The 25,209-nt window shown below is 60.5% G+C and overlaps 2 protein-coding genes across 11 annotated transcripts in view; one reads left to right on the forward strand and one right to left on the reverse strand.

Moving 5' to 3' along the window:
- The window catches only part of PEX16 (peroxisomal biogenesis factor 16), a 105,617-nt gene extending 105,280 nt beyond the window's left edge, over positions 1–337 (reverse strand). The window contains exon 1 of one of the 2 annotated variants that reach the window (XM_080395954.1): positions 110–337. In XM_080395954.1, the coding sequence (XP_080252080.1) occupies positions 110–254 (145 nt within the window). In that variant the 5' untranslated portion in view covers positions 255–337. The remainder of the gene's footprint in view (positions 1–109) is intronic. The other variant, XM_080395953.1, reaches the window with a different exon arrangement.
- LARGE2 (LARGE xylosyl- and glucuronyltransferase 2) lies at positions 329–25,209 on the forward strand. Of its 9 annotated transcripts, none has more exons than XM_080395919.1 (18): positions 365–424; positions 1,839–1,958; positions 6,059–6,225; positions 7,424–7,513; positions 18,413–18,586; positions 18,886–19,142; positions 19,551–19,633; positions 19,909–20,032; positions 20,533–20,704; positions 20,860–20,964; positions 21,227–21,339; positions 21,455–21,580; positions 21,730–21,885; positions 21,993–22,156; positions 22,423–22,701; positions 23,038–23,184; positions 23,343–23,538; positions 23,626–25,209. In XM_080395919.1, exons 5-18 carry the CDS (start codon positions 18,487–18,489, stop codon positions 23,821–23,823), a joined length of 2,220 nt encoding a protein of 739 aa, XP_080252045.1. In that variant the 5' UTR covers positions 365–424; positions 1,839–1,958; positions 6,059–6,225; positions 7,424–7,513; positions 18,413–18,486; the 3' UTR covers positions 23,824–25,209. The 9 variants fall into 9 exon arrangements, with proteins under 9 accessions (XP_080252043.1, XP_080252045.1, XP_080252044.1 ...); XM_080395918.1 differs by lacking the exon at positions 7,424–7,513 and adding an exon at positions 9,472–9,572; XM_080395923.1 differs by lacking the exons at positions 7,424–7,513; positions 19,551–19,633 and adding an exon at positions 9,472–9,572.

The following is a 25,209-nucleotide window of genomic DNA, read 5'->3' on the forward strand; positions in this document are numbered from 1 at the left end:
GGCTAGCGCCCGGCCCGGGGGGAGACCCCGCCGCCTCGGGCAGGTGCCGCAGCGGAGCCCAGGCCCCGGCCGCGGCGGGAGTCGCGGGCCCGCCGCCCCCCTCCCGCACCTGGCAGCAGGTAGGAGAGGCCCCGCACGGTGCCCTCCAGCTGGGCCGTGGCGGCCGGGTGCCGTCTCACGTACTCCTGGTAGCGCTGGCACAGCAGGCGCAGCCGGGCCACGGGGCCGCCGCGGGGAAGGGCCGGGGCCGCCATGGCTCCCGCGGCGGCGCCTTCCGGGGCCGCCACCGCGCCTGCGCGGCGCGCCCAGCCCGTCCTAGCCGAGCCCAGCGGAGCCGAGCGGGCCAGGCGCGGCGGCCGAGCGCCGAGCGGCCGATGGCCGGCGGGGCGGGGGTTTAAAGGAGCGGGAGCGGCGGCCGGGCCAGGTACGGGGCGGGCTTGGGCCACGGCGGCGGGCCGGGGGGCTGCGGGGAGCCCTGGCGGGGTGGGCGGGGGGCCAGGCGGGGCTGTGGTAGCCGCAGGGCGAGGAGCTGCGGCACGGGTCAGTCTGGGGGGGCTCCGGGAGGTAAGCCGTTCCTCCGGCGGGGCGGGGATCGGCCCACGCGTGGGTCTGGCGATGCCGTTCCCGGCGCGGGGGTCGTGGCTCTCATGGCGGCACCGGTTAAAAGCTCCCGGGAGGGAGCGTGGGCGCTTGGAGCAGCCGCCGCCACGTCCCCGGGGCGGGGGATTTACTGCCCTCCCTCCCTCCCCCCACACACCCCGGGCCCCGTGTGTGGCTGGCTGCCGGCGGGCAGCGTCCTGTGTCACCCCCCTGCGCCGGGGGGCTTCGCTGCGGGGAGCGGGAGGTGCCGGCGGGCGGGCAGGGGCAGCGCCCCCCCCCCCCCCCCCCCCCGCTTTTCCTAAGGCGGAACGGGCCAGCGGAGGAGGTGCTGGGCCAAGGGGCTGCACACTCGGGCAGGGGCTGGGGAGGGGGCTTTGGGGCTGGGGAGGGGACTTTGGGGCTGGGGGCCTGCCACCCTTGTGCTTGCCTCCTGTCGAGCGTGGCAGCAGCTCTCCCTGCCGGGGCTGGGGGGAGGCTTTGGCGGTGGGGGGAGGGGGGCACAGGTGCCAAGGGAGGTGGTCAGGGCCGCGCTGCTGGTGCTTCCCGGCTCCTTCCCGGAGCCCGTCCGGCCTCGCACAGCCACACTCGCGCTGTACTCGTTACTGCGCTAACCCCGGGTTTACAGGCTGGGGGCTGGCTGCAGAAGGGGGCTCAAACCTGCGTTGGGTCCCACAGCCCCCCCTGCCATGCTGAGCGGTGCTGGGCTGCACGGACTGTGCTCCAGCTCTGGAGGGCATCGCCGCTCTGAGGCTCCTGGCCATTGCCACCCTGCCCGCTGTCCCCTCCGTGCTGTGTCCCGCTCCCTGGAGCTGGGCCTGGCCTTTGGCACACCTTGCAGCGCAAAGATCGGCAGCGGTGCACATGGGCACGGCTGCCTGCCTCCCTGCTGATCCTCTGAGGGCGCACAGCATGGGTGAGGAAGGCGTTTCACAGCCTTTGGCAGGTCTCCGGAGTGCAAACAGAGCTCTGCCAAGCTGCCCCTCCTTCCTCCTGTCCAGTTACCTCCGCACAATGGACACAGTGTGTGCCTGCAGCTTCCTCTGCAAGAATTACAGTTGCATGGGCAGGCACTTTATCCTTTCTGATCTCTTTCTTTTCTTCCCCCCCTTCCCCTGAGGGTTTGTTTTCCAGCAGGCTGAGTTCAAAAAGGGCACGAGATACTGCTGGCAAACAGTCTGGTGCTAAACAAACCTTTTTAGTCAGAATCACGTGGATTAGACCCAGCTTTCCATTCACAGGCAGCGCTACCTGTGAAAGCCTCTGAATTTTACGGTGGCTGAGCTGCTGGTGCAAGTACCAAGGTGGGTGAGAGAACACCTGGAGCCTGTGACGGAGGTCTGGAGCACAGCTTGCTGAGGGTAGGTGTGCGCTGCTGGTGACTCTAGGGGCATATCCAGTGCAGACTGCTGGAGCTGCTCTCCTTCAAGGAGAAGCTCTATCTCTGCCAGACAGCAATCTGAGACCCGGCTGCCTAGGAGACTTTCAAAGACACCTTGTCTTCAGCCAGAGGTGAAGCTTGATGCACAAAGTCCTTGGGCTACTCCGAACAGCATAGCCAGATAGTGTAGTTCTGTCCCCGAGTGAGAAGCTTTTTGGCAGACACTCTTCTTCATCCCCAGCCTCCCTCCCTGCCACTGTCTGTCCCATTCCCCCTTTCTGTTCACCTCTCTCCTGCAGTGAGCGAGTTTGGAGGACAGTTTGAGTAGCACCGTGCTGCCTTTTTATGGTAAATACGCTGCAAGGGAGCACTGTAGGAGGGCTGGCTTCTCGGAGCAGCGGCAAGCCCATGAGACTGGGTGAGACTTAAATTGCCTTGGCTTATGGTGCCCAGGTTGGGGGTGGTAGGAGGTGAAAGGCTGCACTGAGGGGTTGGTTTCTCTCTCAGCCATACCCGGAAAGGTCTCTGCCCAGCTCCTTTCTTAGCACTTAACTGTCAGTCTGGGTGCCGAGGGCTTGTACTTACTGGAAATCCACTGGTTGTAACTGAGGCCAAGTAGTTCGTATGCTGTGATGGTGAGGGGTGCAGGCTCAGCGCTAATAGTAGGAAAAGAAGCAAACCAAAAAAAGCAGACAGTCTGCCAGCCCATCAGTGGGTACAGTGCTGAAGACCAGCTTGCTTGGCTGCCAGCATCTCCTTCTTTGCTCAGATCTGCGAGACCATGCTATTTCTGGGGAGCCTGAGTCCAGGCAGAGTGCTGCTGTGGATGTGAGGCAGCTCGTTCTGAGTAAGCCTGGCTTAAAACGTACCGTGCAGGGTGCTGGGGTAGGTGAGGATGTGTTCTTACAGCGCCTGACAGCGTTAGAGCTGGGCAGCAGGATGTGGGGGAGTAGACTCAGTGTGTCGATGCTTGGCTCTGTCTTGGGAGGTTGGTAGTTGGTGGGCAAGTGGATATTCTCCCCAACCGTGTTGTCCTGCTGTCCTTCCACTGCCAGAAGGGAAGGAGCGTGACGTCAAGGATGCGGCTCTTTCCCGCTGTGGCTGGAAGGGAGCAGTCCTGGTGCGGGATGAGATTTCTGGCCCTGTCGCCTTGGGGCATCCCTTCCTGCCCTGTTCAGCTCCCACACTGCGGTGTGGCCGTCTGTTTTCTGTGCTTCTGGATGAGCTCAGCCAATACTTTGGGATAGCTAGGGATAAATTGTGACTCGCTGCAAATAACCTGTAGATAGAGGCATGTCCAGGGAGTATTTTAGTCCCTGACACATGAGCCCTGCCTAGAATGGAAGGCCTGATTCACTCATGGTATCTCTCGCTGGTGGCCAGCACCTTTCAGGACAGCTCCAAATCTCTGTCCAAATGAGGAGACAAGGGCAACGAAGCGCACCAGGCTCCAAGCACGGCATTGCTGGTGGTGGCAGCTTGCACCTCTGATCTCCAACAGGCCTCCTGGGACCTGGAAAAGCAGCAGCTGGCAGGGGATGTCGGTGGTGTAGTCCTTGAGTTTCTGAAGTGTTGCTGACAGGTCTATTGCTTGAAGCGGTAGTCTGAGGGGAAGGGAAGCCCGGGTCAAACAAGCTTAAGGGGCCTTTTAATGTGTGTTTTGACTCGGAGGCATTTTGTTGCTGTTCTCTGTCAGGGTGCCCCTGCCCCTTCCCAGCTTAGCTGAGACTTGGCATCTCAGGAGAGGGTCTTTTTGGCTTCCCAGGAGGAACAACACGTCTGGCAATATGCTCAGAGCCCTGCTGTGAGATAGCGACTGCCTCCAGATGCCTTTTTTCCAGAAAGCCATTTAGAGCCCCAGGCTGTTACTTGGGTAACTCCCTTCCCTGATTCATTGGCAATGTGCAGTCTCTCCTGTAATACCCCAAATCTGCCTGTGCTAAAGGCTGGGAGGGAGAGGCCGTATCTTTTAATAGCCATGTGATGCAGCTGGAAAAAACTTCTGGACATGCAGTTCTCTGGTGGCCGGAGTTAATGGAAACACTCCAAGGGAGAGATGCAGCTGGGCCCTGAGGGAGAGGGTGCTGCAACTGCTTTTGGGTGAGGGAGGCAACTAGTTGTGGTTTCTGCTCTGCCTTTCCTCCAGCCTCACCCTAGCTCCCCTCACCCCACCTGGAGAAGGCGGCAGATGTGGAGATCAGTCCCACCACGCTGCAGGTCTTGCAGGTCCCATGTGCTGTGTAAATAGCTGCAGGTGGCTGGGTTGCAGCTGTTGGATGTGGGCTCCACCCTGGAGATGAAGCTCTTGCCACGTGCGCATGGGACATCTGCTTTCCTGGTGACGCTGGTGACTGCTGTGGCGGACCCCACTGAGCAGCACTGCCGTGTGTGGCAGGCACGTGCCCGCCTCTCCCCGCTCAGTATTAGCTCCGCTGAAGGTGCCTTTGCTTTTCCAGTTCTTTGCTATTGAACCTACTCGGTCTTGTTGCCAGCAGCTGCTTCTTCCTATCCCAGGTGGGTGCTGGAGGCCTGGCTCTTACTTGCTGAACGGCTCCCTGGAAGTGCAGGGCTCTAGTAGCACCAGAGGGAAGGTTGTGACTGCAAAAGGGGTGGGTGCCAAGTGGACTTGGTGCTCTGGTTCATATCCTGTGCCCCCTGCTCCAGAAGTATCAGTCTTTGAAGCTGCCCCCTTAGACCCCTTTGGTCTCGGGTGGAAGCTGATGGGTTAGGACAAGCTGGGTGGGGATGGCAAAGGGGAGAGATGTCTGTTCACTGACGTGTACCGTAGTGTCCATACGTGTCCTCTCTCGCTGGTTGCCACCTTGTAGCCAGACTCTGAGAGATTCCCGAAGCAGAAGTAGCGTCAGGCTTTGTTGCTGGAGGAGGGTTTTGCCGATCAGTTGCAGTGCTGTGTGTGTGTTGGAGCTGCTGGGTCTCACCGTTTGGGTAGCAGCTGTTGTAAATTATTTCTGATTTCCTGCCCTTGTTGAGATTGATGTCACCTCCCTTGGTTCATACTGTGCTGTGCCAGGCTGACCTGGGGTTTGCTGTGGCTAGAGGGGTGCAACAGGGCTGTTGCCCAGCACATTGTACACTTATTTCTCTGTTTGGGATTTTAAAACAGGTGGGACAGACCAGAAAGATGGTTTTGGTAGGTCTTACCTGCTTTGGTGCAGGTCCTGTTCCTCCTGCCCTCACAGATGGAGGGGCTTTAAATCACAATTCCCTTTTCTTCTCTGATCCCGTTGCCCCAACTTACTTGTGTGGCTCTGTGCTTCTGGTTTAAGCTTTCTCCTCGTGAGGAGATAATAATCCCTGTAGCCTCCCCGGAGAAGGGCTCACCCATTCCAGCCTGCCGTTGTGGGGTGCGGGCGCCCAGCTCTGTGGGAGTTAGAGGAAAGGGGTGCACTGGCAAGATCCCAACAGAGGAGGAGGAGGATGATCCCCTCTTCCACTAAGGATGAGTGACATGTGCAGGCTGCTCTGCTCTCTGCATCGTAAGCTGCCTGGTAGTTTTTGCCTGCCTTCTGTCTCCTCTGCCTTTATTCCTTCTCTCTCCCTTCTGTGCATCTCCCTGGAAAGATCCCTTCTGGGACTGCCCAGGGTATGTTACAGGACTCGGGTTATGGGACATGATAGTTGATCCCTTCATTGCCTCACAAGCCAAACACTTGGTGCTGCTATAGTGTTTGGGAGGGGGCCAGGGAGCTTGCGCCCCACCCCCAGCTCCTCCTGCTGAAGAATGAGTGTGAGAACTCACATGTGTTGTGATGGAGGATGGTGGCTGTGGCTCTGCCAGCACTTCTGGGTCCACGTGTCCAGTCCTCCTTGTGTGGGTAGGGCACGCGCTACGGGGCAGTGCAGTGACCTGGGACTAGGAACGTGCAGCATGCAGATATTCTCCCGTGGGCTGTCCGGGTAGCCTTGGGTGACACCAAGCTGTGCTTGTAACAGGCTGGAGGAAACGGACAGGACCAAGGTGTTGGGTGCTGCTGATCTGTGACACTCCTGGCTGTTCAGGGCCCTGTCCCCAGAGCTCTCTTACATGGTAGATCTTCACGTGACTGTTTTGTCTTTCAGGTTTCAGGTGACAGCAACCTCCAAAACCCTCAAGTACAGCTGAGATGTGTTATCTGCCCTGCAAGCTGATAATCCCTGGTTAAGGGTGGTCCTCGCAGCCACCACCAGGTCCTGCCAGCTTCTCCAGTTGTTGCCAGGTATCCCCGTGACATTGGCAGCCTCCAAAGGTTAGTTATCTTGCTTGTTAAGTGGGTGGTTTACATGTGCTCGCTCCCTTCCTGTCTTAGTGCTTCTGTACCCAAATTGGTAAACGGGTGATAATTGCATGGCAGAAGGTCTTGGCTCTGGGCGTTTCTTCTCTACTGGGCATGTGGGTATTTAGGGGGTGGGTTCTGGAGCACTTGTAAGCCCCCGTGGCCCAGTTTTCTGGAGGGAAAGACCAGATTCCCTGCGAGAATCCTTGGAACAAAGCGTGGTTGCATCTTCATGGCTGTTTCAGCTGAATTTCCCTTTAGTGTGCATGTCGGGATCCTTCTCTCCAAATGCTACTATGGTCTATTGCTTGTTTCTGGTGTAGCGGGCAGCGGGTGACTGGGAGCTGGAACAAGCTCACTGGGCCAGGAGAAATGGGAAGTCTCCCTCCTGGAGGCTGGGAGCTTCTCTTGGTGTTATTCTACCATAGCAGCTTCTTTTCTCCCTGTCCCTTACACCAAGCATTTCTGTGGGGCCACTGTTCTCAGTGGCCACCTCTCTCTCCTCTACCCCTCATTAGTGCAGGGCTTGGCATGCCAGCAGGAGGGAGCCTCAGCGTGTCTGCTCCTTGATCGGATTTGTCAAGGCTCCTTCCCTTTTCTTCCTGTTCATTGAGGGCTGAAACAAAGCAAACAGAAGAGAGGAATTCCAAAGAATAGAAGTGAGGGAAGAGGGAGACGCTGGAGTGACAGGCTGCCCCTGCGCACAGACACCCCCCGCCTCAGTCTAGTGGGGCAGAGCATTTCGGGAGGCGAAGCCCTTCCCCAGCACTTCTGTTCTCAGCTACACCACCAGCCTTCTTGCTTTCCATGCTGTGGGTCCGTGGGGTGTCGCAGCCTGGAAGGCCTCTCTCCCCACTGCTTAGGTAGTTTCCCCGGTGAGGCTGTCGCCGCTGCGTGCCAGCGGCAAGAGATGAAGGCTCAGGCTTGCTGCCTCCTCTCGACACAGGCACGTGGGTCTGAACGCAGCTCGAGGGAAACGGGCCATTATTTGAACTGCTTTGTTTGTCATGGGCTGCGGTAGAAGGTTTCCCTCTTTACCTGTGCCAGGAAAATTCCCCTGCCAGGCAGTCCCGAGTGAGCCCGGGGCAGAGCTGTGTGCCAGGGCAGCAAGGCACCGGCCTCTCCCCAGCCTGGAGCCAGATAAGCGCTCGAACAAGGCCCTTCTGTGCAGACAGGTCTGTGAAGCGAAGACAAGCGTGGCCTGGCACTCCCGTTCCCAGGAAGCGGGGCGCTCCTGGCCGGCCAGGTGAAGCTGCCACAGGTAAAGCTTTGTCCGGTCTGATGGAGCCCTTTGTTCCCTCCTCTGCCATCCCCAGGCCATCATGCATGTTCCCTTTCATCCTGCCCTCGGCCCTGCTACGGATTGGATCGGGGAGGCGGCAGGATGCTCAGCAGCCCTGGCATAAAGCACTTGAGGTGAAATACAGCCCTACCAGTGACCCCCCTCCCCTTTCGCTGAAGCCACAAGGAACAGCCTTTAAGCCACAGCCTCTATTTCCTTTCCTTCTTTCTCCTTGTTCTCTGCCTTCTGGCAATCTCTATGCTCTGTGGTTTAATTAGAGAGTGGAGTAAAGTGCTTAGACTCCAAAATGTGCAGATTAGGGGGTTACTAATCCTCTTCCTTAACGGGTGCTCACATCCTGCCCGGTCTGTTATCGAGCTTCTGTCCCCAGAGTGGAAACTCAGCCAAACTTGAGACCTGTACCTCTCCTCTTATTGCTGCTCAGAGGAGGGAGGGTGAGGGGTGACAGGAGAGTTGGGGGGGAGGAGGGAAGTGAGCTGTGGGCTTCCAAAATTCTCAAGGTGGGTTTGTAGTCAGCATTGGCTGTCTTTGCTTCATGTGCCCTGGCTGGTTTTGGTGCTCCAGGAGCAGTAAAGCAAGGGTTTGATGTTTTGGTTTTGGGGTTTTTTGAGTGCTTTCTTCCTGTTCTGGCAAAAAAACCCAAACTTTCCATTGGAGGAAGCAACTGCTTCCCTGTATGTGCGTGTTTATTTGCTGGGTGATTCAGTTCAGGTCTTGTGCCTTCCCTGTGCACGCACACCTCTCCCCATGTTCCCAACTGTCTCTCCTGCGCTTTTATTCCCAGCCTATGCCCAAGTGAGCCGTGCTGCAGCTTTGCTGAAAGCACAGGGCTCCCCACTGAGAGCTGGAGGCTGGTGCCTGGCAGTGCTGCGTGAGGCCGGTCGTATCCTCATTTGTGGAGGCTGAGATCCCTTTATAGGACATATGCTGTCAGTGTGAAGGGGAAGGCGGAGTATTTGCTGTTCCAGATGGAGGCACCAGCAGGGAAGAGGGAGTAGGGAGGGCCAGTGTGGTGGGAAGGGTAAGACTCTTCCTGGAGGTAGGAGGGAAACTTGACCCTGATGGTCAGAGGATGGGCTGAGCTCTTACGCCTCTGTCCCACTCCTGGTGCAGGCTGGGTGCTGCACAGAGGTTGCTGTGGATTGCAGAAGACATGGGCTTTTGTCCTGAGCCACTCATCTGCTGCTTGCTTGAGTTGAGGTATGCTGTTTCTTCCCTGCCTTTGTCCTTGGTGTTTGCAAGTTCAGGGTTTAGCTCAGCAGTGTGAGAAGCCCCAGGGATGGGAACACAAGAAGCAGCAGCAGGGGAGGAGTGCTGGGAGTGGTCAGTAAGGAGTTTGGGAGCATTCTCCTTTCCATTGTCTGGCTTTGGGAACTGCCTCCCCTCTTGGATCCGCTTCCCCTCCTTTTTTTTGCCCCTTTCAGTTGCTACCTCATTTTCGGTTTGTGGAATGCCCCAAATGCTTTGTTTGCAGATAAGTTTGTGATCTCTTGGCCTAAGCAGAAGCTCTTCCTTCACAATGTTGTCAGAGCCTATTTGCAATGTGTAAGCCTCTCTATAGCTCGGGTATTGCCCAGGGCACCCTGAGTGGACAGCACTGTTGCTGCTTGGGTTTTTTAGAGCCTGTCCTGAGCCATCCTGGTCCGCTATTTATAGTGCGGTTGTTCCATTCCTGTGTGGACGAGCTCTGCTTTCAGCCTTGCTTGGGCACTGAGGGCACTGGTGCCAGGAATAGCTCTGGGCAAGGAGCACTTGGGAGTTGGCTGCTTGAGCACGGCTCCCAGTTCAGGCCGGTTCCTGGTGGAAGAGGCACCGGGCTGCACCTGTGAGCTCTGGCTCTCGGTGAGCGTCAGCCTCCTCTGTGGCACAGCTGCTTTTCTCGCCGGGGAAGTGAAAGGATTGCCTTTCCTTGTCAGGTGCCCCGTGTGTGTGCTTGGCTCCCCTGTGCTGCCGAGGCTGCCGGAGCAGAGTTCGGCACTGCAAGAGATGGCGTCTGGAAGAGTTGCTGCAGTGCCAGGTACCAGTGGGATTAGCGAGGGACCTTGGTGTGATGTGCATGCACCGTGGAGGGCAGTTTGTGTGGGAAGCCCTGCTCCTACAATGCCCTTCAAGCACTGGCTGTGACCTCTTGTGTGTCCTGAACTGCTGCCCACTGGGACAGGCGGATGCCTTTTCAGCGGGGCACCTGGCGTTCCTCATCCCTCGTCCAGGGCCCTGCTCTCCTTCCCCCAGGGGAGTGCTTGCAGGCCTCGAGGGAGCCCGAGCTGAGGTCTGAAAGGAGCCTGCAGCACAGAAAACATCAGCATCCTCTCGGCACTGCTGCTTGGGCAGAGCTGCTCTGGCCCTTTGGCTCGTGATGCTCGCAGCTTGTCTGGAGAGCAGAGCTGAACAAATAATTAATTGCTTGATTTAGTGCCCAAAATGAAAAGCTGTAGGGGAAAAAAACCAACACAGCCAAGTTTGAGAGACCCTTTATCTTTTCTTTTAAACGCAATGCAGCTCAATTTCAAACAAAACAATGCAAAATGAGACTTTTTGCTTGGAAAACAAAGCATTTTGTTCTTGTCCAAAACTTGTTGTGAAGTAGCGAATAACTCTGAGTGGTCTGGAAACTGCAGTTTTCAATCAATAACTATTCAGCTGAAAACACTTACCCGGCTCTGCCGGTGAGAATGCATGGCAGGCACCTGAGGGCCTGGCTCACAGCCATGCCCCTGGCAACTTCCCAGAGGTGGCAGGGAGGATGGTGTCGAGCCTCTTGTGGACTTTTCCAGGCAGAATGTCGGTCTGGGGTTGTTGGAGTCCCTTTGCATCTTTTTTTTTTTTTTCCCTGTGTAATTAACCTAATTAATTTTGCAGGAGGTGATGCAGACTCCACAACATGCGTAGCGGTTAGGTCTGGTCAGATGTGCTGGGATATGGTCTCCCTTGTCCCACTGAGGAGCAGCTCCTGGTGCAGGGTTGTTCAAGAGCATTTCAAAGGAGCGGGGGGATCCCCTCTCGGTCCTACCTGTGGGCACTGCTTGCTGGAAATTTAAGGCATCAGTAGTTCACGGGGTGGAATTCCCAGCCCTTTGCTGTATGGGGCATGATGCCTGCTGGGTGCTCCAGCTGCAAAGCTGGAGGTGGCAGGGGACTTGCTGCTGACCCTGCTCGGCTGTGATCCCAGGAACTGCCGTCTGCCGCAGGCCCGCGGCAGTGGAAGTGTCAGGAGATGGCAGGGGTGAACAGGTATTGATGCCTGGAGCATATCCGGAGACCGGGACACGGTGAACGTAATGGATTCGGAGCTAGCCATTAGCTGCAGCACAGACGTCAGCAAAAATGCAGATATTAGAAACCTAATACCGGCAGAGGGAAGGGAGCTGGAGATCAGCCCAATTGCTGCTCCTCTTCTGTTTCAGAAGGCAGATGGGGTCCTTCTGCCCCTTGTAGTGCTCCTGCACAGTGTCCAGGCTCGACCCCTCCTGCGCCTCGCTGTGCTGGCCAGGGGAGCACGTGGAAGAGATTTGAGGCAGGACTCTGCAGCCTGTGTGTTAGTGTCAAAGCAGCTGTCCTGAGTCAGGCATGTAGCATCAGGATCATTTTGGTTGGAAAAGACCTTCAAAATCATGAAGTCCAACCATTACCCCAGCACCACCACTAACCCATGTCCCTAAGCACTGCAGCTGTGCATTTTTTGAACGCTTCCAAGGCTGGTGATGCCACCACATCCCTGGGCAGCCTGTCCCAGTGCCTGACCACCCTTTCTGTGAAGAAATTGTTCCTAATATACAATCTAAACCTCCCCTGGTGCAACTTGAAGCCATTTCCTCTCATTCTGTCACTTCTTGTTTGCGAGAAGAGACTAACCCCCATGTGCCTACAACCTCCTTTCAGGTAGTTGTAGAGAGTGAGAAGATTTCCCCCCCCCCAAGCTTCCTCATCTCCAGGCTAAACAACCCTCAGCTACTCCTCATAAGACTTGTGCTCCAGCCCCTTCCCCAGCTTCATTGCCCTTCCCTGGATGCGCTCCAGCAGCGTGCTCCATCAGACCCAGAAGAAGGCCAATGGGCATTGCTGTTTCACCTGCCGAGTATCCTCTTGGCATCAAGCACCTTGCAGATCAGGGAGGTAAAGCTGGGAGCAGTGTGTTGAGCAGGTATCTCCTCTGTGAGCTTGTTGAGGGTCTCAGCAGCACATTGGCAGGGTCTCACAGCAGGAGGAGGCTCTGGGGGTCACCTCCAGGTGCCAGTTTGCGGGCTGTGGGGCTGGTGTATCCCACTGGGCTGGGCGGGAAATGGGCTGGGTAGGAAAACCACGGTGGGTATGGACATGCAGGGTGCTCCCTCGCCCCGAGCCTGGCGCTGCGGGCACAGGGCTGGCTGAGTGCTGGGCTAAGGTGGTCTGCTGCAGAGCCGCCGTGCTCGAGGGTTGGGCAGCCCTTGAGTGAGGGGCTTCTTGCCAGCAGGGGTTGACTTGGTTGAGAGTTACAATTTGGTCCCCGAGAGGTGATCCTTACTTGTAGCCTGGGGTGAGACTCAGCTGGTGATGTTGGCATGTCTGGGTGGGTGTCCTGGGCAGGGTGTCCGGTGTCCTGCAGCTCTGCTCACACACAAGCTTTCAGGGTCTATACCGCTGGTCTGGTGCTGCAGTGAGGGACAAATGTAGCACAGGCAGAGGGGTGCAAGACAGCTTTCTGCTGCCCTGCTGTCCCCACAGACAGGGTTGAAGGCTGTTGCCAGCTGGATCCTTGCAGCTTCTTCCTGGGCCGAACAGGATTGCGAGCGCTTCGGGACCCTGGTGTTGGGTGGGTGGCCTCTTGCCTTGTCCGAGAGCTGTGGCAAACTGCAGCTGCCCAACTGGTAAGCGTTGCAGGATGTCTGGTAGCCTTAAACCTCCTACGCAACACTTGTGCGCTCTGCGGTGGCAGCGGCTCCCCACAGGTGCCCTGCACAGCCCTCTCTCCAGCTGGGGCTTTGCTGGGCAGCTGAACCCAGTGGCCGGTGGCGGGCAGGGAGACTGGCTGCCGTGATGCTCTGCAAAAGCCGACTGTCTAGCAGGGCCTTGTGACTGGAGTCCCTGCCAAGAGGAATTACTCCCTGATGCATTCCTGGGGTTTCAGACATGGAGAGGTAAGCAGTGAAGTGTGTTCCTGTGTCAGACCCAGCCTGAACTTGCTTGTCTGGAGACAAGGAGAGTCTGGTGATGAAAGTCCCTGCTTCGGCCAAGCTCAGAGCTTCAGCTAACACCCTTCAGAGACTGTTAGCTCCTCTTCCCCAAGTGCTGTGCCTCTGTCAGAGAAGATAGCTTTTCAGTGTGACCTTTGCAGAACAAAAAAGCTGAACTCTTAGAGCAGCAGGACTGTGTGTGGTGATAATCTTACGGGCCTGGGGAAAGGTTGATGCAGATGAGAATGAGCTGTAACTGAGGCACAGCTGACTGCTGTCCCAGGAAGATCTTCACCTTTCTGGGACTTTATCTGCAGCTTGGTGATGTTGGAGGCAGTGGGGAGCTGGGGACGCATTCTTTTACAGCTCATGTGTTGGTGTCCGACTCTGTGGCCACTGCTCAATCCCATCTGTAGAATATGGTGGCCGTTTTGCCACGGGTTGCTCTTTCCGGGGAGATACGAAGGTGAAATTCTCACTTAAGTTTTGCTTATCATAAGACTGGGGAGGGAGGGACGGACAGCGTGGTAATCCGGAGCATGGGGTTTTAATCCTGCTCTCCTGGCCAAATTCCATTCCGCCTCTGTAAATTCCTGCAGCTGCCCCGCTCTGTGTGGTATCCACTGGCTGGCACAGCCCCCCTCAAGTAGCAGCATTTCAGCCATGGGGAGGGGGATGGGGAGGTGACCCCAAATTGTAAGGCACTTTGACAGATGGGTGCTGCGGTACATGCTGCAAAGGTGACCTGCTGAATGAGGGGCCAGCTTGCCCCCTCCCATCTCTTCGTAAGAGCCAAAGGAGATTGTCCCCAGTTGCTTCTCTTCAAAGCATGGTGCCTCTTCTCAGTTGCCAGTCTTGCTGCGCATCTCTTGCTGCGGCTGTCGGGCCCTTTCTCACCTCCTGTGAGCCTGGGAAGCTGCTGTGTTGTGCTCCTGCCGAGGCAGTCTGAGCAGGTCAGCTAAGCTGTTGCTGCTCTCCCAGCTCCAAAACTGGGACCTGGGAGAAGGATTTGCGGTTTCTGTTGCCTACGGTGAGGTAAGGCAGTGTGGCTTTGCAAAATGACTCCTCTCTTGGCTGCCCTGGGAACAGCTAGGCCACCTCTTCGCTTGTTAATGCCTGTGGGTGGGTGGATGTGTGTGACAGTAGAGGGGACAGCAAGCCTAGGGCTGTTCTTGTGCCCCTCAGGGCTGCTGTTCAGTGACCCACGGACAGTCTTGCTGTGCCTCTGCATCCCTTCTGCAGGTGCAGAGTAGCTCCAGGAGGAGCAACAGGCTAAGATGTCCACCCTGCCATGCATGGGCCTTGCTGCCAGCTGTGGGAAAACGGGCTGCTCGCCTCTGCGCTTGTAGGGCTGGAGGAGACACGCTGCTGCGGTGGGAAAGCTCCCGCTGCCAGCACTCGGCGCTCCTTAAACATTAACTGCTCCCCTGATAGTCACTGAGGCAGGGAGAGCGAAGGCCGGTTGGGCTGAGCCACGCTCCTACAAAAAAGAAGGGATCTTGGAGGAGCAGAGTGCCAGCACATGGGCAGCTCTCGGGGGGCACCCTGGGGCAAGCAAGGTGGGTGCCCCGTCCTGGGAGCGAGGGCTGCTTGTGCACGGGGGTGGGGGGGGGGGCAGCCAGCCTCGGGCTCCTGCCCACGCCTCGGGGGTTGGTGTGAGCACCCAGCTGGCGTTTGTGCAGCTGCCTGGCGGCTGGCCCCACTCTCCCGCTCCCCTGGCTGTCGCCTGGTCAGCCCTGGAGGCAGGGGTGTCCGGGCATGAGGTGAGACCAGTGTCCTGCCTGCCTTTTCCCTGGGACCTGCCATCAGCCCCTCCCAGTGAGACGGGGGCCACCGGTGCCTTTTTCTGTCCCGTTTGCCACATCCCCACGCCCCACCAAAGCGGGAGCTGCCCCGCTCCCGGGGAGGACGTGGGAGAGGGAGGATAACTTGCTGTGAACAGCACTTCTGCCCCACACCCTCGCGCTGAGGTTGGAAGCCGGCGCTATTGGGAAACCTCTCGTCTTACTGCCGGCTGCGCTTGTCTGGCGCGGGCGAGGGGTGCGGGCGGCGCTGAGCCATGGCGGGCGGGCCAGGAGGGCCGTGTTCGGTGCCACGGCTGCCGGTACCCGCCGCGCCTCTTGCCTGGAAGCCGCTTCCAGCCTTGCGCTCTGCTTGCTGTGCCTTTACCATGTGATGGGGGAGGAGAGGCCGTGTGGCTACCCTCCTGCTTGCCATCTCCTCCCCAGCTGCCATAAACATCCTAAAGGGCCTCTGCCTGGCCTGGCCTCCCCAGCAGCCCGCCTGCTCCTGCCGCTGCCGGCGAGGGCTTGGCTGGGTCTCACCGCTCTGGGCCTGGTGCTGGGCCCTCGCTTGCAGGAACGAGCAAGACTGGGAAAGCCAGGAAAAGCGCGTGGAGAGGCGGCGGTGGCCAGCCGGAGCAGGAGGTGTTTTCCTCCCCTGGAGCGGTGCTGTTGGCAGGTCTGGGCTTCTCCCAGGAGCGTGGGTAAGCCCTGCGTGGCCAACGCCTGAGCTGGACCACTCGTTAGGTGATGGATACTGCTGGGCAGGGATGGGTCGGTGTTGGGGGCTGAGCTCCTGGGCCAGGCAGGGGAGCAAAGGGCTCCAGCTCTGGGGAGCTGCTGGCTCAAGGGAGCAGTGGGGCAGCCCCAGTTTCCTCTCCCTGCTGGGGCTGGGCTGGGCAGAAAAGTGCTGCCGAGGAGCAATTGCCTGTTGTAACCGGGGCTCTGCAAGGGCAAGCAAGAGCTGCCTGAGCGGGAGGTAAATGCATCTCCCAGGGCAGTGATTTCAGTGCTGCCTGGGTGGAGACCCAGCCTCCCCTGCCCTGGGGCTCAGAGGCTGCTGCCTTTGCAGGTGCTGCTCTGCCTTCTCCAGGCAGGCCAGGGCCTGCTGCCATAGCTCTCCCTTGGGTTATGGGGTGGGGGGCAATTTACATTTCATCTAAATTGCTATGCAGGCAGTTTGCATCCTAATCCCTTTGCCTGTTGCCGGTGGTGGTCTCCTCCCAGCACACCCTGCCTTCTCCAGGGATCCTGCAGCGGGCAGGAGGGCACGCTGGGGCCCTGGGCAGGAGCCTGCTGCCTTCCCCCGCCCTGGGGCCAGGCATGGGGGGAGCTGCAGGTAGAGGCTGTCTCCGCATAGTTAGCATTCCCGGCCCTGGCCTCCCACTCCTCCCGCTGCCATCCTGCTGGCTCCCAGCGTGCTGGACAGGTCTGGGGGACGCCGCACTCCTTTGGGGAGCCCCGCTTTCCTGGGCTGGTGGGTCCGGAGCAAGCCTGGGCGATGGTGGGGGCACCTTTTCTTTCTTTTTAAAACCTACGGTGGCATTTGCACCCTGTCCAAGCGTTCAGGCAGCAGTCAATACCTCTTCTCTCTGCGTAGCAAGGACTGCCCCCGGCCCCCTTGCCATGCCTGCATCCTGGGCTGGCCATGCAGCCCCTTTCTGCCAGCCGAGGGGAGATGGGGTGGGCTCTGCTACCATCCAAAGCCCCCTCCCCGCCCAGGGTATCTCTCGGTGTAGGCAAAGCCTCTTGCACCTGCCCCAAGAAGGCAGGAGGCAGGTGCTGGGTAGGGGCTAAATAATCCTGATGCTTCCCGCATCGCAGCAAAGGAGGGGATCTGAGGCCCGGGAGTGGGAAGGGGGCCGAGGGCGGGCGGATTCCTCCCGACTTACTTTGGGCAACTCCGTGCCCCTGGCGCTGGGGGCTCTTGAGCAGAAAGCGAATTTAATCTCTTGTTTTGTTTGTTCTTTCTTCCTGCGAAAGGGGGGCCGGTGCGGGGGGGAGCTTGGGTTTGAGAGCGGGGAGGAGAGGGGGGAAGTGTCAGATCTGAAAGGGAGGAGTGACGGGAGGACGGGTGAGGCAGCCCCGGAGGGAGCAGCAGCAGCGGCTGCCGGCGGCTGGGCAGGAGGAGAAGGGGAAAGGCAGGTAAGGAAACCACCTTCTGGGGGGCAGGAAGGTGAAGGCGGGGAGAAGGCAGTGCAGGAGGGGTGGTGGTGCTATGGGGGGATGGATGGAGTCTTTGGGTGCCTCCGGGAGGCTCTTTGGCAACTGAGCTGCTGCTGGTCCCATCCTGTCCCCCCAAAATTGCCGCCCCAGTAGCGTGCTCACGTGCGGACTGGGGACAGAGTGCCGTTCCTGCAGTGAGACCCCCACAGAGGGGCCACGGGGGCAAGCAGGAGCACGAGGGGTGCTGCTGTGTGCCACCACCGCCGCCTCTTGCCTTCATGCGTGCTAAAGTCCCTTTCCCATCCCTCCACTTGCCAGGCTGCTCCGTGCCGGCTGACCTCCCTCATCCTGCCTCTCCTGCTGCCAGCTCGGCACACAGTTTGGGGGTGCCCAGGCAGGAGGGGTGGGGATCAGCTTGTGGGGTGGCAGACAGGCTGGCAGCAGCGCGCAGAGACTTCGCCAGGCCCAGCCCAGCTCCTGGCCGTGGCTGGGAGAAGGGGTGCCTGGGCCTGCTGTGCTCCGTGCATCAGCTTCCCTCCTCCCCGCCACGCCGGCGCTTGGCCCGCTCTGCAGAGTGGAAGAGCGAGGCCAGGCCGGGCCCTGCTCGAGGTGCCGGCAGGAGAAGGGAGCGCAGCCCTGGGGGGCCGTGCCCGCTGCCGCGGGGGCTTGGCATCCCCCAGTGAGTTAGCGTGGCTGTGCTCCCTGGGTGCAGAGCCCCAGCCCCTTGCTGCTGCCTCCCCCTCGCTCCTGCCCAACCTGCCACCCACCCGCCGGCACTTGCACCCCGGCCCCAGGGGCTGCTCGGGGTGATGTCCTCCCAGGCTGCCTGTTCCAGCCCCCAGGCGCTGGTGGCCCCATGGGCATCTGCACATCAATGGGGGCTCCAGCAGGGTGTGTGCAGGGGTGAGCAGCCCCTAATCCGGCCCATTCATCTCTACGGCAGCTTTTGTTAAGCCTCCAGATGTTGCACTGAGGGCAGGGGCTCAGTCTCGCTGCAGCAGGCAGGCGGAGGTGCGGAGAGGTGGGAGGAGGTTGGTGTGCCTTTGCTTTGTGGGGTCTTTGTCTGCCCCGGGCATCTTTCTGTCCCCGTGATGGGCCTGGGCGCAGGAGCGAGGTGGGGAGCAGGGTGCTCTGCCTGCTGGGGGAGGAATGGAAGCAGCACAGCCCGCGGGGCTGGCGGGGCTGGGGGAGCCCCTCGGCATGCCCCGTTGAGTCAGCAGCGCCGGGAAGTGAGTTTCACCCAAGCGTTTGGGATTTTTCCACCAAACTTCGCCACACAGCAGGGGGAGGCGTCTGCAGACCCAGGTACCTGCGCTCCCTCCCAAGGGCAGGCTCATTAACCACCGCGCGACCGGCACCCAGCTGGGGCACACCTGGCCGGCACAGCCTCCCCTCCCCTGGGCGCCTGCCCTTGCCCCTCACCTGTGGGACGGACCAGGGCTGGAGTGAGATCACCTGGGGGACTCCTTCCCTCCTCCCGTTTCTGAGGTCCTCCCCCCGAGGGCTGTGTGGCCGTGGCAGGGTGGCAGGGCGAGCCCAGGGGAGGTCCGGGTGCCCCAGCACAGGGGGACTGGGAGGGTGCTGGCTGGGAGAGGCTGTCGCTGGAGAGGTGAAGGGCGCTGGAGAGGTGAGGGGTGGCCGTCTCGCTGCTGCGCTTGCCCAGACAGTGTCCTGGAGGGAGCAGGAGCCGGGGGCTGTTGAGGCCCTTGGAGCTGCAGGGCTGCTGCTAACACCTCTCTCTGCTCCTCTGCCCCTCGCAGGCTCTAGGATGCCGGGGCCAGCCGGGCTCGGGCTGCCCACCTGATCCTCGCCGCCCGTGTCCCGCCACCACACCATGTTGCGCTCCTGGCGCATGAAGCTGAAGCTGCTGCTCGCCACGGTGACCCTGGCCATCCTCCTCTCCTGGCTCTACCTCTTCGTGGGCAGCCTCGAATGTGAGTGGGTCCTTCTCTTCCTCCTCAGATCAAGGAACAGTCTGCAGCAGAGGGTGGGCGGGGGAGGCTGGGGCCTGGGGTGGTTGCTCTCTAGCCGTGCCAGTCGCTGCAGGTGTATCTGAGCTCTGCGTTTCCAGGGGCATCCCTGGGGATCAGGGGAGCAGAGCTGTGACGTTGGCTGGGCACATGTGGGATGTACCAGGACCTCTCAGCCGGGGTCTGCCCCGCCGTCCACACCCTGTCCCTCGCGGCCGGGCTTTGCCTTGCCATACCCACCGCATGGCCCCTGTCTCCTGCAGATGGCCGCTTCCTCCTGCTGCCGCCCTGCCTGGGCGAGCAGCCGACCCGGGACGTGGAGCGGGAGGCGCTGGCCTCGCGGGTGCGCCGGGTGGAGGAGGAGAACGAGCAGCTCCGTCTGCAGCTCGGCCAGGCGCAGGCGGAAGGCAGCGATGGCAGCCCGCAGTGGGGGACCTCTGCCGAGGATGGGGACCCCCGCGGGGGTGAGAGGAGCAACCGCACGGCCTGCCCCAAGCAGCGGACGGTGCACAAGTGTGAGGTGGGTGGTGGCACCGGCACGGTGGCATGGTGGATAGGGGATGTCGGGTGGGAGGCTGGGGCCCTGGCTGAGCGTGGATGTGTGTGCAATCCACCTGGCACGGCTCGCCCTATGCTCTGGCTGTGCTGGGGCCTCATCCTGGCTCTCCATGGTGCTCAACGGGCCACAGTCGGTGGGTGAGGGCGTCTGACTTCTCTAGAGAGGGAAGCCAGGCAGGAGGAGTGGCAGCCAGACTCCTATCCTCCCTCGCAAGCCAAGGGATTCCTATCTCCTTGTGGGGCTCCTTCCCCAGGGGAGGGGCTGGGTTATGGAGTCTCCTCCCGTAGCACGGCCCCAGGGAGGAGCTGACAGGCACCTGCAAGGAGGGGGGTGTCCAGTCTCCAAAAGGTGCCGTTTGTCTCTGGGCAGCTCCTGCACATTGCGATTGTGTGCGCCGGGCACAACGCGAGCCGGGATGTGGTCACCCTGGTGAAATCCATCCTCTTCCACAGGTAACAGGGAGGTGCTGTGCCAGAAGCCCACTGGTTTGGGGTTCCCAGATGAGCTGCCACATGCTGCAGGGGGGGCAGTGATGCAGGAGGGGGGCTCTGGGGCCTCTATCTAGCCCCTGTGCCACTGCTTAGGGGGCCAGAGGGGGATTTGTTTCCCCCAGATGGCTGATTTCTCTCCATCTCCCCCTTAGCCCCTGGCAGGGCTGGGAGGGATGAGGACCCTTGTCTCTTGCTTCCGCTGTGGTGCTGAGTGCTGCTGCGCTTGCCCTTGGCAGGAAAAACCCCCTCCACTTCCACTTCATCACGGACTCCGTGGCCCACCGAATCCTCCAGATGCTCTTCCAGTCCTGGATGGTGCCCTCCGTCCACGTCAGCTTCTACAACGCCGATGACTTGAAGGCAGGCACTTGCAGCCTCTTTGTTGTGTCCCAGCCCAGTGCTCAGAGGGACAAGGGGGGTGGGGGTGGGATATTAACTTTTCCTGCAGGTCCTTCACTCCCCTGCTCCCTTCCCTGGACTTGCTGCTGGTCTGGCTGAGAAGGGGGCACAGGGCCGGTGCTGGAGGGATGGGGAGGCCCCTGGGGTCGTGCTGCCTCTGCAGCGAGCTGGGTCCCCCACTGAAACACTGGGGTCCAGGTAGAGGTTCTGGTGGCTTGAGGAAGAGCCAGGCCAGGGTGAGAGCAAAGGAGAAGGAGGTGGGTGCAGCCAGTGAGCACCTGAAGGGCCCGGGGCAAGGTGTGTGGCTGCTGGTGACACAGCTGGGGGTGATGCTCCAGCCTTGGCTGGCTGCACAGCTCAGGTGTGCTGCTCCTCTGCATGGGGCACTGGGCACACGTGGCCGTCCTGCGCGGGCAGGGGGCACGTGGCTGTGCCCAGCCCTGATCCGTGTTGCCTTGCAGCCGGAGGTGTCCTGGATCCCCAACAAGCACTACTCCGGCATCTACGGGCTGATGAAGCTGACGCTTACCAAGGCACTGCCCTCCAACCTCTCCAAGGTCATCGTCTTGGACACCGACATCACCTTCGCCACCGACATCGCCGAGCTCTGGGCCGTCTTTGGGAAGTTTTCTGGTGAGGACAGGGTGCCCCTGGGGCCCTGGCTAGTCCCTGGGTGCTGGGCTCAGGGTGGCAGTCCCCATCTGCCGCAGCACCGACGCGGCGGGTTTGCTCGGGCCCTCTGAACCCACAGCAAGACAGGCTGCGTCCTTGTCCATCTGTTTCCACAGACAAGCAGGTGATTGGGCTGGTGGAGAACCAAAGCGACTGGTATTTGGGCAACCTGTGGAAAAACCACAAACCGTGGCCGGCCCTGGGACGTGGCTTCAATACGGGTGAGTGTGGGCTGCCGGGGTGGGCTCTGCATCCAGCTCAGGGCTCTGCATCCAGCTGGGCACGGGGAGGCGGGGGATGGCTGAGGTGAGGCAGGAGAGTCTGGTGAGCACGAGGGGGCTGCTACAGCGTCCTGGGGTTGTATGGGTGGGCGCAGGGGAGTGGCGTGTCCCAGGGACTGAAGGCATGCAGGCTGCTATGCTCTAGCTCTGTAATGGCTGGGTGCTCCCTCGGTGACCCAGTGGCCTCCTGCCTGGCACCCAGGGGTGATCCTGCTCCTTCTGGACCGCCTGCGTCGCCTGGGCTGGGAGCAGATGTGGCGGCTGACGGCGGAGCGGGAGCTCATGAGCATGCTCTCCACCTCGCTGGCCGACCAGGTAACAGTCCCTTCTCCAGGGCGGTCAGCCCTGCTGTGTTCCCGTCGCACTGCTGGCGTGGCAGGGCTGTGCCGTCCTCCTCATCTGCCTCTGTACTCGCCTTTCTCTCTCCTAGGACATCTTTAACGCGGTGATCAAGCAGAACCCGGCCCTGGTGTACCGGCTCCCCTGCTTCTGGAACGTGCAGCTCTCCGATCACACCCGCTCGGAGCAGTGCTACACCGAGCTCTCGGATCTCAAGGTGGGTGCTGGGTTTGCTGCCTTTGGGCCTGGGGAGGGCCGGACAGACGGCACGTGCGCTGGAGGAGGCAGCAAGGGGTCTGGGGGCTTGGGGGAAGTGTCGGGTGCTGCTGACTTCCCCTCCGTGGGGTGACGTGCCGCTGCCCTCAGGTGATCCACTGGAACTCGCCCAAGAAGCTGCGCGTGAAGAACAAGCACGTGGAGTTCTTCCGCAACCTCTACCTGACCTTCCTGGAGTACGATGGGAACCTGCTGCGCCGGGAGCTCTTTGGCTGTGCCAGCCTCCCCAGCCCCCCCAGCGACCAGGTGAGGGTGGCTGTGACTGTCCCCAGCCCCAGAGCATGTGGTGGGCAGAGACCCCACGCAGCCGCCCCGTGGGGCTCCTGCTCTCCCTCACCTTCGTGGCGTTGCAGCTGCAGCAGGCACTGGAGGAGTTGGACGAGGACGATCCCTGCTACGATTTCCGCCAGCAGCACCTCACGCAGCACCGCATCCACCTCTTCTTCCTGCAGTACGAGTTCCTGGCCCTTCCTGGCCCCACCGATGTCACCCTCGTGGCCCAGCTCTCCATGGACAGGTATTGCTGCTGGGGTGGTGGGAGGTCGGATCCTGCCTCCGCTCCCCTGGGGAGGCTCCGCAGCTCGGGAGCTACCAGGGATCTTGAAATATGGGTTCCTCACCCCCACACCAGCACTTTGCAGTGGGGAGCAAGACCCCAGGCTAGGAGCGTTCCTCCCACTGCCCCCTGCGCTGGGCTCGGCTGGTGTGTGCAGCTCACGGGCAGGCACCCTGTTCTGAGCTTGGCCGATGCGCCACGCTCACGCGGTGCCTGCTGCCTTGCAGGTTACAGATGCTGGAGGCCATCTGCAAGCACTGGGCAGGCCCCATCAGCCTGGCGCTGTACATGTCGGATGCGGAGGCTCAGCAGTTCCTGCGCTACGCCCAGGCCTCCGAGGTGCTGAGCGCCCGCCGCAACGTCGCCTACCACATCGTCTACAAGGAGGGGCAGTTCTACCCCATCAACCTGCTGCGCAACGTGGCCTTGGCCAACACACAGACGCCGTACGTCTTTCTGACGGACATTGACTTCTTGCCTATGTACGGCCTCTACGATTACCTCAGGTGAGGCTCTCTCCAGCCGCTCTCGCTCAGCCTGCCAGGCTGCCCAGCACCAGGGTTTGCAGGAAACACCTTGGGGCAGCAGTTTTCAACGTGCGGAAGCTGTTTCCTTTGTGTTCAGCCTTGGGATCCTGGCCTTGCTTTTGTCAGATGCCACCGGGTGAGGAAGGAGCTGTGAGGGGTGCCCAGTTCCTCCTGCCCCTGCATGGCACCACTCCAAAGTGTCCAAAACCAATTAATGCCCTTCCAGAGCGGTGGGCAGGCTGGTAGGGCTGAGGAAGGGGTGCTGTGGCCGTGGCTCACAGCTGAGGGGACCTCACACCCTTCTTACCACCCTAGGAACTCCATCCAGCAGCTGGAGCTGCCCCAGAGGAAGGCAGCTCTCATCGTGCCGGCTTTTGAGACCCTGCACTATCGCCTGACCTTCCCCAAATCCAAAGCAGAGCTGCTCTCCATGCTGGACATGGGATCCCTCTACACCTTCAGGTAGGAACTGGAGCTGCCCCACCATCCAACGGGGCCGTCGCGCCCGGCAGGAGCCAGTTTTGTACCCTTGTGCCTCGGGGCTGCGGGGCAGCCGGCTCAGAGGACCGCCCTGCATCCTCTGCCTGTCCCGGCTCTCCCATTTCCGTCTCTCCCCGCAGGTACCACGTGTGGCCAAAAGGCCATGCCCCAACTGACTACGCCAAGTGGCGGACGGCCACCGTGCCGTACCGTGTGGCGTGGCAGCCGGACTTCGAGCCTTACGTTGTAGTGAGGCGAGACTGCCCCAGGTATGACCAGAGGTTCGTGGGCTTCGGCTGGAACAAGGTGTCCCACATCATGGAGCTGGATGCGCAGGTGGGTAAGGGGCTGCTCCGGGCCCCGTGGAGGTGCTGGGCACCGCCGAGCCGGTGCTGACGGCGAGGGCTGCCGCTCTGCCCCCAGGAGTATGAGCTGCTGGTCCTGCCCAACGCCTTCATGATCCACATGCCCCACGCCCCCAGCTTTGACATCTCCAAGTTCCGCCTGAGCGCAGGGTACCGGGGCTGCCTCCAGACGCTGCGGGAGGAGTTCCACCAGGACCTGTCGCGGCGGTACGGGGCTGCCGCACTCAAATACCTCACCGCCGAGAGGAGCCTCTGACGCCTGGGTGCAGTGGGTGCGGGGTGCTAGCAGTGCGCTGGAGAGGGGGCTCAGGGCCCCTCCTGCCCCGGCCCACCGCCGCAGCCTGGCCCCGGGGATCCAAGCTGGCAGCGCAGCCTCTCCAGCCCGGCAAAGGGATGCCCGTAGATAGGATGGAAGACGCCAGCCGCGAGAGCAGCCAGTGCCTGCAGGCCAGCTGCTGTGGCATGGCCAAGGGTTTTTTGGAACAGCAGCCTAACTGCGGTACAGGGGAACCTCCCGGGGCCGGGGGCCGGGTCTCCTCCCTCCCCTGTTTTAGCAGATGTGGATTCTCAGCCTTCCTTCGCTCACCTCCCTGAGCCTGGCAGCTGGAGAGCTCTGGGAGCTGTACCTTGCCCTGCTCTGCCTCTGCTCGGTGGTCCCAGGTCCCAGTCCTCCCCACACCCCTCCGGCGCCTTGGGGAGTGGGAGGTGAGGCTGCAGAGCATCCTGTGGGTCCTGCGTGGAGTGGGCTCCGAGAAAGCCCCTGGGAGTTGGGGCCAGGGAGTACTGGGAGCTGCGGAGACCTGGCTGAAGCCCCGACCGAGGCTGGCTGGTTAACAGGGCAAGGTATTGTTACTCCCCATCTGTATGGGTGCAAAGCCGCCAGCGGAGCTGCCCCAGTGCTGGTGCTGTGGGAGTCCCCCAGAGCAGGACGAGCCGCTGGAGCAGGACAGGCTGGCTGCTGGCCCCAGCGGCGAGCTCCCGGAACGGGCTGGTGCCTCCCAGCTGGCAGCAGCCATGGCAGGGGCTGGCATTGCCCCGCGGGGCAGGGCTGCGAACCGCTGCCACGGGCACGTGCTTGGAGAAATTCCTGACAGGGGACCACCCTGCTCCCTGCCAGCTCTTGGCAGTGCAGACATTGCCATCGACAATCAGGGATGTGGTTGACACTGGACAGGACGGTAGCTGAGCGCTGTGGCGGGATCCCCGGGCCCAGAGCAGCTTGGCCGGGCACTGTTCCACCGCTATCACACACTGGAGCACAGAGGATGCATCGCTTTCCTCACGCTATTTAAATTATTTAATACTTTTCTCATAAAAATTAAATGGTTAGGGTGTCGGGGTTTGGGGTTTTTTTGTTGTTTTGGGGTTTTTTTTTTAATCCTTTCTTGCTCCTGGATGATTTTGCTGGTGGCCCTGGAGGGTCTCCGGGCTAGTTGCTGCTGCAGTCTCCGCTGTTCTCTCCTTCGTGTTACTCCGGGCTGCAAGGGCCAGCTCTGTGCAGGTGTGAGGATTTTCCGTCCATGGTGGGAGCGGCTAGGAGGAGCCATACAAAGCGCGGGGTATGGAAAGGGCACAAGCGCCTCTTGCTTATTCTCTCTTTTTAATTTAATTTTTAAATTAAAGCATTTTTTATTCTTTTTCA

Source organism: Falco punctatus (genome assembly GCF_963210335.1).
Source record: "Falco punctatus genome assembly, chromosome: 7".
NCBI lineage: Eukaryota > Metazoa > Chordata > Aves > Falconiformes > Falconidae > Falco > Falco punctatus.